The sequence below is a fragment of the Parasteatoda tepidariorum genome, chromosome 3 (genome assembly GCF_982258835.1).
Source record: "Parasteatoda tepidariorum strain Cologne lab strain chromosome 3, Ptep-v5.0, whole genome shotgun sequence".
Lineage (NCBI taxonomy): Eukaryota > Metazoa > Arthropoda > Arachnida > Araneae > Theridiidae > Parasteatoda > Parasteatoda tepidariorum.
In genome coordinates, this window is record NC_141757.1 from 45,955,727 (window position 1) to 45,966,389 (window position 10,663).

At 30.1% G+C, this 10,663-nt stretch overlaps 1 protein-coding gene across 1 annotated transcript; it reads left to right on the forward strand.

Annotated features, from left to right (window-relative positions):
- The first annotated feature begins 3,850 nt into the window (after positions 1-3,850).
- On the forward strand, positions 3,851-10,446 carry LOC107447002 (uncharacterized). Its single transcript, XM_043038881.3, has 3 exons — positions 3,851-4,277; positions 4,460-4,780; positions 9,257-10,446. The coding sequence occupies exons 1-3, from the start codon at positions 4,043-4,045 to the stop codon at positions 9,847-9,849; spliced, it is 1,149 nt and encodes a 382-aa protein (XP_042894815.2). The 5' UTR covers positions 3,851-4,042; the 3' UTR covers positions 9,850-10,446.
- The last annotated feature ends 217 nt before the right edge of the window (positions 10,447-10,663 follow it).

Below are 10,663 nucleotides of genomic sequence, written 5' to 3' on the forward strand. Positions count from 1 at the left end.
ACTCATTCCCTGCATTTATTAAAATTTTATTGTGCATACTTCACAAGAAGACAAAAATTGTCACCTTTTTTCTCATAATTATTTTTAATTTTTTATATGCTATTGAGTCATCTTTAAAAAATAATAATTTGTTCAATCGCCTTTAATTAAAAATTGGATTTATTGTGTAGATTCAACTCATATTTATAATTGTTTTCCTTGTTTTAAAATTGAAATATGTTTTTCTTTATAATGAACGGATTAAAAATACAACTGTCTTTTCAATAATGGTATTTTCATTAGACTACTAAGAGGTTATTTAAGTTGTACTTGATTTCTTTTTGAATTTATTACGAGCGTAATAGTTACAAAGAAATAAATGTAATTAATTTTTTTAATCTATGCAAATATTCATCTTTTAAATTGGTGCTACAAAACTATGGTTTTCTTGTCTGGAACTGCTTGTCTCTTCTTATATTTATGCTTATTATTTTTTCCCACTTTCAAATGTGGGATTTTAATATAATTTATTTTTGGATTGCTTTTTAGCCAAAATTATTGTCTTACTTAAATGCACAATCATAGTCCGAATTTCCTCATCCGGATAATTAAGTAATATTACTGTGTAAAGAGTTCTTGTTAATATCATATTACAGTCGTCACTGGCATAAAATAATATTTCGTGAATCCCTGTAGTTATAGCATTTGAGTAGTCCAGTTTTTAAAGGAATTGGTTTTGGGTATACTGTACGTTGTATTGCTTTAAGTGGAATTGGTATGAGAATCATTTTTTTTAATACTCATTTGATGCTCACAAATTCTTGTTTTTATGTTGTCAGTGTAATTCGTGACTATATTTATAAAAATGTTTTAAGAACTGCCATATTTTTTCTTCCTTTCATATTTTGTAGGGTTTTGTCAGAGTCAGCTTTAATCATTGTTGCAGTGTAAATATAATTCATTCCTTTGCTGTTTACATAAGCCAGTCTATTAAAATTTTTTACTCAAAACTATTTGTGTGTTCTTTTTGTTCTCAATTTATTTTATTCGAAATATTTTTGTTATTCAGTAAAATAATATTGCAGAGAAATGTTATCACTTATAATTTACGAAAAGTAATAAATATACAAAGAGCTGTAAGATGATAGCACTTAAATTTTTCGTTTAATTTTATATTTAGAACAAATTATTTTGATGCTTTTAAATTTTCGTTTAATTTGATTCTGAAAAAAAGTAAATCTACATGCAAAGTACATCCTGTACAATTTTTAGGTGAATCAAATAAAAATTAGACCAGTTAAGGAGTGCGTAATTAGCAAATGAAACGGAGAGTTATTGAAAGAGAAAAATATTTTATTCTTAAATTAATTTCTAATTATATTTCACGAATTTATCAATCTTCTAAGGCTGCATTGCATCGGAGGTCAAATGTCCCCTTTTGCTAACTATGCCTCTGTTTGATACTTAACTTATTTAGTTTTCTTCTTTTGATGTAATTAATTCATTTCAAAACTGATGACCTTCGAGAATAAGATCTATTTTAGTCAAGGACCTGCAACAAATTGTAATTGAATACGTATAGGAATTATAAAGGATTTCGGATGATGAGGAATTAAAAATTTTCTATTTTATGAGATAAAAAGTAATGTACTGTAATGTCAAGCACCGTGATTTTTTCCATTCAAGTCATTTTTTTCTTTTTTGTTTATTCTCAGAAGAAAAATAATCTGATAACCCTCAGTGCTGCCGCGCTGGAGGATTTCTGCTACCGGGATCTATATATAAAATGGTGAAAACCACCTCGACTCTCTGATAGGCTGCTAGAGCGTGGAACCATCCGAGTCTAGTCCAACGATGAACGTTCATGTATCCATCTCTCGAGCCGAAAAGTTGCATTACAGATGCTGGGCATAGCGCTACCCACGGAGGCCAAAACCCCCGCAGGCGAGGAGAATCGCTGGGCAGCAAGCAGCAGAGAGCCACCACACTACGACTCAGGGGATCGGCCGTGGTTAAAAAAGGTAACGTTAGGTCAGAAGTTAATATTTAAGCGAAGAAAAATTCTTTAGCAATTTTCATCGCTATGGATGGTTAGCTGTATTAAGCTAAGTGCAAGTACCGCTAGAGGTTAAAATTCGCCGTAAGATTTCTGGGTTACTACTTCCGATTGATTTTTACCCATGAACCTGGAAAAGCGCACCATTCAATATCATTATACTTTCATTTTATTTTATAACCGTTGTTGAACAGCGGACCCAATTTTTGGGTTCTTCTAATGTTCAACTCTGCAGCCTTGTAATGTTTGTCTTACTTCAGAAGACAGGGGAACTCGTGGATCAAGTATTGGGAGAAATCTGCCTTATTCATGGTGGACTTTTTGAACTAACTAGCATTTGCATTACACTGAGAGGAAGACCATGAAAGCCTCCCACAGTTAACCCGACGGCAAGGGGACTCTAATCCATGATCCGTCAACCACAGATGATAATTTACGTCGGCACTGTGGTCGGTGTGAGCCGGGTGCAGAATTCGTATCAACATAGCTGGGATTCGAACCCGGTTCACTTCATTGGAAGGCGAATGTCCATCCCCTGAGCACTGTTCTCAGTATTACGCGTTCTTTCAATGTAACTTTGAATGAGACAAGTAATAAAATTTATTTAAAAGATCTGGCAAGCACTCTATGATACTACCCAAAAAATAACAATCGGTGATATTTTACACTATTATCAGGATAACACTCTAAATGTGGCAAACCTTACACTTTGTTAATGTTGTGATTAGCGATCGCAATGCTCAAATACGTCATCTGGGGAGAAGATCGGTTCCATGATTTTGATCCTTTCACTCTCCTCTTCGATATTTTCCCTTTTCCTAATATTTTTCGTATTTCTTCTTCTTCTTCATAAGCGCAACAGCCTTTCACAGGCCAAGGCTGACTCGCAGATTTTCCTCTATCTGGCCCTGTCCGGTGCGACGGCCCGCCATCGGTTGACTCCCAATAGCTTGAGGTCCTTTTCAACGTGGTCTATCCATCTTGTAGGTGGTCGTCCCCTACGTCTCGTCCCTTCAATTGTGGAAAAAGTCACTTTTTTGGCAGGGACGGCATCAGAATTTCTGAAGAGGTGGCCCAGCCACCTAATGCGTGATGCTTTAATAGTTCTCACAATGTCGGTCCCACCGAATTTGTGATATTTTTTGTAAATTTCGTGGTTGTAAAGAATTCTCCATACGTTATTCTCTTGAAGAGATCCAAAGATTTTCCTCAAAATTTTTCTTTCAAAAATTAGCAGTTTTTCCTCCTCTGTTTTGCTTAGGGTCCAGCACTCACTTCCATACGTAGCTATAGGCCTGATTAAAGTTTTGTAGATGTTTAACTTTGTCTTCACACTGATGAACTTGGATTTCAGTTGGTTTCTGAGGCCGTAGAAACTTCTGTTAGTCATGGAAATTCTGTTATTTATTTCGATTTTCAGGTTGTTGTGGCTAGAGATCAAGGTTCCTAGGTACTTGAACTGGTTAACAGTTTCAAAAGAGTAAGTCATTATCTCCAGAGGAGATCGATTTTTCGTATTTAATTATTAAAAATATTTTTTTTTTAATTTTCATGACGCTTTCTGTTAGAGCTACGTTTAATAAATATTTCAGTTTCCTAACCTAAAAGATATTTATCTATTTGAAAAATCAAGAAATAAATTAACGTACTTCCTTCTTCTATGACTCTTCATACTCAAATGGTAAAAGCATGCGAAGTGTTACCATGGGTAGAGAGCTCTGCTCTACACCACCTGTAGCCCATGTCGGTCGTCAATATTAATCCCACATAAGCAGAGCGATACACCGGAAGTTTTCAAAATTTCTTTCGAGTCAGTTAACATTTCCGCAATGACCGATTAAATGTCAAAGTGGCCGGATAAGGCTATTGGTCGAAAACCACGCAGACGGAAATGGAATGTGTTGGATTTAAATTGGCTTGATTTGGCGACAGTTTTAAGACTTTGGTTTCTGAAGTGCTTTGTTTACATGTTATATTAGTGTTTCTTGTTATTATTTATGATTAATTATGAATCAGGTGATTTGCGAACATTGCAAAAAAATATTTAAACAAAATAAAAATCTGTATGAGCATATTAGGAACGTTCATAAAGCAAATGTAACAACTGGAAGTTTGAAATGTCCCATGAATGATTGTGAAGTGTGTTTGAAAACTCGTATGTTATTAAGAGACCATTTATCAAATTTTCATAACCTCAAACATGTGGAAGAAAAAGAGGAGCATCAATTTGATTCTTTCACTAGTAAGTTTGTAAGTCGTATAATATTTCATTATACGTCTTGTTGCTATTGTTATATGTTCTGTAGCAATTGTTATTGTTTATATTACATTGCGAAAACAGTGATTTTAATTTGTAGAATGTATAATATTGCAGTAGTATTCGGATAAACTGTGTAGGTTAAGTTATGTTTTTATTGTGACCAGGTTTCTTACAATGGAAAGAGGCAATTGAAGCTCAACTCAAGTCATCTTACTGTTCCAGTGCCTCAGTTACACTGGCAAATGGCAGCAAAAAACGTTACTTTTTGTGTAATCGTTCTGGCATCTTCATATCAAAAGCTTCTGGGTCTAGAGCATCAAAATCGCAAGGAACCTGTAGAAGCGGTAATTTCTGCCCATCAACAATTGAAGTCATAGAGAATGATAAAATCTATGTCACTTTTTATAAAGCTCATGTTGGGCACGAAAATGAACTGAAATATCTTCCTTTGAGTTTGAGAACATCAGTGAAGAGTGAATTAGCAAGTGCGTGTTACTCATGTTCATTATCTTATTTTACAATAAAAATCATTTTATTTGCAATTCAACTTCCTAGCAAGGAATAATTTTAAATGTATATTTAAGAAGTTCGTATTTGCATATAACATTTATTTATAAACATATTTATTGAATGTAACTAGATGTAAAATGAATTACTAGCTATCATCTTATTTAACTGTTTAATATTTTATTGCCTAATAAATGTTTGTTTTTACTAGAAGCATTAAAGGTAATATGTGTGTAAAGTTTTAAACAAAGAATGAGTAATTTTTATAACTTGCATTGCATTCATAAAAAACAGTATATAATACATATGTTAGTATAAAATTTAGAAAAAACTGTTAACAATTTACAATTGTCCCCGTTGCAGAATCACAGTGACATTGTCGCATAACGTTACAAAGTTCTTGCAGAAAGATTTTTCTGTTAGAAGGCATAGGTAATATTCAAATCTGTATTCCCGGCAGTTATTGATATTGATTTTCACGATTAAATATTCCGATATATTTCAAACAATATGAAAAATTCGAATAATGCATTTCAGTATTTACTTGTTGAGGCAATAATTCTATCAAATTTTTGGCAATTACTGCTATTGATTTCTCCATAGTTATTAAATTCGATATTTTTTATACGATATTATTTATTACAACAACCTAATCTCAAAATGAAACACGCATTTGAAGACTCCGATTCACGTGATTTCTTCATCGATCTCTTTTTTGGCAATTACGATTTTCAAGATTTTTAATTATTTTTTTTATTGTGACGATTATTTACAAAATACAAAGAGGGAAATAATTTGTGCGTTCCCTCCAAACAAAATGCAAGAATATCACCCAAAATATTAGAATAAAAAATTCTTACATGTTCAACTATAAAAATATTTTATAGTTTTTATTTGTAAACACAGCTTTTTTGTTATTTTAAATTAGTAATATATATGTTTGTTATTATTAAAAGCATCTTGCAGAATGATATTAGTGCTAGAGAGTTTTGTCGCAGATAGCTCAAAAAAATTCTGTCATTGGTTAAACTTTTTTTTTCTTCACTTTTGTTTCTTCTCTTTTATGCCTGGCTTGTTTTCAAAATGGACGTCTGTTATTTAGCACTTAAACTATTGGTATTGTTATTTCAATTTGTGTATTTTTAAGAGTAGATGAAGCTTTTAGTCAAGTAATACAATAAATGTTAAAGCACCATAGTGTGAAATAGCACGTATATTTCTATTGTTTTGATATTCCTTTCAAAAAATTTTAAATATATTATTATGTTGTCATAAGCATTTGAATGTAAGTAGTATTTATTTTTATACATAGAAGCATGGATGTTTTCAACAAAATTTCAAATTTGGAAAAAAAGAAGCCAAAAACAGGGGAGGAACTATAATATTTTTAGTGATTACCTACATTTTTCAAATTCTTGCAACCGTGCCTATGACTATCCATACGTTAATGATGAAAGCATTAAAAGTGTTGCTATGTGTCACGTGTACCCCATTTCGATTCCCAATATGAAGCATTTTATTTTATTGAGTGAAAGTTTATTTTTTTTTAAAAAAAATATCTATTTATATTTATAGCTAAAATAATAAAAATGAAAAAATTGAAAAAAATATTCTGTCATTTTTTATCTAACATCTAATGAATTGTAAAAAAGCTAAAAAAGCTCTTAATTATAACAAAATTCAATAATTTATAACATTCAATGATTTTAAGTAACAGTAAATATTGCTTAGATTTGGTTATACAGTACAGAACCCGTTATCCGGAAATCAGAAAACCGGAAAACCAAAAAACCGGAACGAAATTAGATAAATTTTCCTGCCATTTTTAAAAAAAAAATTTTTTTTCCTCATAAGATTTTAGGTTTTTCTTTTCTTTTTTGAAAGATGTTTACCTTACCATCATTTTGGAAATAATCATTAGTGTATTACTTCATCGTTTTTTCTTCTTTTTAAGATTATTTCCAAAAAATTTTTTTTGTTGTTGGGTTTAACAATTAAAAAAACGGCTTTTGGTAGCTATTCAGAAAACCGGAAAAATCAGTTTTCCGGAATAGCGATGGTCCCGATCGTTCCGGATAATCGGTTCCCTACTGTATTGCTCTATTTTTTGCATGTAGTTTTCATTAAGTTTGTCAAATAAGGTAACTAAAATATCTGAACTAAAAAACCAATCTGACCAAATCAGTAAAAAAAAAAATTCCAGCCAAACCAGAAAAAATTAAAATTATAGTTTATAAAGTTACATATTCAGCGTAATAAAATAAAATAAAAAGTACCTCTTCGGACATAGATAGAAAACCAGTAGTGTAGTTTAAAACAATCATAATGTGAACTTTAAATGATATACATTTAATAGTATTAAATTCTCGAATAAATTTCTGCTTGACTAAGAAATTAAAGAAAAATTATGTTTCTGGTAAAATAATGATAATTATATTACAACTGTTGTTATGAATCAGTAATTTAAATCAAATTATTTCTTAAAACGTTAATTTAAAAATAAGTAAAGTATTTTATTGTGTGATTATTTAAATTTCTTTTATTGATTTTTATAATTTTAAATTATATGTTAACCTACAAGCCTATAGTTTATTGTTAGTCTATTTTTTGAGTTGTTCAGAATAAAATACTTCTATTTCATTTTTATTAAATTCAAATTGTAGATTTCTATTATGTATTACTTCAAAAATAATTTTTATATATTACCCTAGTTTAAAACTATCTTTTGAAAAATTCAAAATCCAATCTAAAATCCAAATTTTAAAAAAAATCATGAAAACTTATCAAACGTATAATGCTTTAAGTTTTTTAAAGCAGTATTTTAAATAATACTGGCTCATTCTGAGTGAAGTGAACCAAGGGCCCTTTTCATTGCGTCTCAAAATTTAAAAAAAATTTTTGTGGAATTTTGTAACTTCTACTTGAATTTCAATTAATACTTAATTTATTTCTGTATAATTTTTTAAATAATTGTATAAATATTTATAGCATTTTACATAGTTTTTACTTTTTTTTTAATGACACCAAAATTAAGAAAATTGGCTCTAAATAAAAATGGTATAGACATTTTTATCATATAAACCACCATCTTATTTACCGTATTATGATATTTCCTTAAATTGATTTAAATTTAAAAATAGTTTCCTGATCATATTTTCTGCCCAAAAATTCTGAAAAAAGTAATTTTTGTCATTTTTTATTGAGAACTTTTCTAAATACATTTTCATGAAAATCTGTGACACGACGCCAATGAAATTTTTTTTTATTTTGGGGGATTTTACTTGAAATTAGCCTACTTTATTTTAGATTAAATACCAATTCTATTACTCTTTACTGTGATTGTACGTTCAATTTTGGAGTCGGTTTTACTATCCCCTCTTTTATCTTTGTTTTCTTAGCATATTTAAAAAAGCCTTAGTACAGTCAATTCGCTATAACTCGAAGTACGATAACTCGAATATTACTATAACTCGATTTTTTTATGAGGTCCCGACCCTTTTATCTTCAATTTCATGTTAATTATTCTCGATTACTCGAATTTTACTCCCTTTAACTCGATTTTTTTTGGATCTTTTAAAGCAAGAAAAAAAACCTAGGAGCTGATATCTTGCCCCTTCCTTTGCAACACACACACACAATGTCTTTCGCACTCTTCATGGAGAAGATAAAGCTGTCCCTCTTGAAGTATGTGCAATGGTTAAGTGAAACGTTACCAAATTTACTTCAAGGATACAGTTAAAATGATGTTTTCAATATTGATGAAATGGGTTTATTTTTTAAATGTCTTCCAAATAAGACTATGATGTTTAAGGATGAAAACTGCTCAGGGGGTAAAATGAGCAAGGAACGTTTTGACTGTCCTAGTTGGAGGAAATGCGTCTGGGACAGAGAAATTGCGCTTACGGAAAAAAAGCGAAATCCCCGATGTTTCAAGAATGTAAAAACGTATCCTTTGGATTACAAGTCTAACAAAAAGTTTTGGATGACATCAGTTTTATTTGAAAACTATGTAAGAAAATTGGATCGGAAATTATTCGCTAAAAAAAGAAAAGTGATACTCTATATGGATAAATGCACAGCACATAGTGATCAACCTAATTTGAAAGCAGTAAACTTGCAGTTTCTCCCGCCAAACACAACAGCAAAGTTGCAGGCAATGGACCAGGGTATCATAAAGTGCTTCAAACAGTATTATCGTAAATGGCTTGTCAGAAAAATGATTAATAAGCATTAATTAAATAATCCGACAATATTTTGAAAATCCAAAACCGAGACTAACGGTAAGTCGAACTTCCGATATGTCGAAGTTTTTCGTCAGTCCTATCAGATTCGAGTTATCGCGAATTCACTGTAATTAGTTAGTAGTTTATTCATTAAAAATATTATGAAATGATCAACTATTATTTTGTATTATTAAGAAATGAAGCTAATTTGTTTTTCCTTTTTAAATATAGTAAAGATTTCGGATGCAATTTCTTTGAAGCAGTGTTCAAATGACGTCAGAAACACCTTGCCTGATAATTTTGAAAGAATTAATTTGCTTACTAAACAAGATCAGCAGAATATTGGCAATACCAAGGTCTACATTGCAAATTCTCACATTGTTAAAAGAGAAAAAATTGAATGTGATTGTGAATTGTTTTTTAATACTTGTAAAATTTGTATACATTGTTATTCCTGTACATGCAGTGATTTTACTGTTAGAGCAAATTTGTGTAAGCATATACATGCTGTAGGCATATATTTTAAAAATGCCCAAAAATCTTTACAAGAAAGAGAAAGTGTTGTTATTAATGAATTTATGGAAAGTGCTAGTTTTATTAGTCCAGTAAATTTAGATAATTTGAATAATGATGAAGATAATAGTCAACTTAAATCGAAAATCTCTCATGCGTTAAGGTTATTAGATAATCGGACTTTAAATGACGAAGCAGGAAAACAGTTGAACAAACATCTTGACGCAGTTATTAGTTTATTAGAAAATAATGGTAAGAAAACGGATAAAGCAGTCAGCTATGAGCCTATAAATAAAAAATTTAAGCTTTAACCAACATTTTACTCAACTAAGTATAAATGATTAAATAGTACTTCCTCTATTTTTAAATTTGATAACAATTAAAAAGTATCATTAACTGAATCAGTTTGGAATAATGAGTTAGTTAATTCATTCATATTAATTATTTTTCATACTTATTAATATTCATTCATACTGCAGTAATAATGTTCAGAAATGAAATGTAATATATATTCCAAAATATTTATAATATTATATTCATAGTTGGCACAAAAATAGCTCAGTTTTTTCAAACTAACTTTTTGAGAGCTTTTTAACTTTACTTTTAGGTCTCTCTTCTTCTCTTGACTTTCTCTTCTTTTGAAAAAATAGTTTCTAAAACTCTATTTTGATAGAATATTTTTCTGAATGAAGGGAATTAATTATACAATAACCATTAAAACTTGAGTAGATCTAGGTACCTGATGGAACTAGCATTGTCGAGAAGTTTATTGAAGAATCAGAAGGGTTGTCTGAGGTGTGTTCCTATTTGTAAGGAATCATGTACAATAGTTTACTAATTTCAATAATCCTAATCTTTTATTATAAATGTTGTACAAAAGTGTAAATAAAAACTTTTTTTTGTTACAATTTGTATTCTTGTTGCGCAACATATTTTACAAGTATCTGTAGTATCTGTAATTATTTGAAAAACTCAATAATGTTTATAACACTGATGAACAAGCTGGAGATGTCTAACATGGTGTTTCCCTTTTCTAATTTAATTTTTTATGCTGATTACAAATCTGAAAACCGTTTTGCTCTTTCAAGTCAGGTTTTTACTGAAAAATAAAAATAATAATTTTTA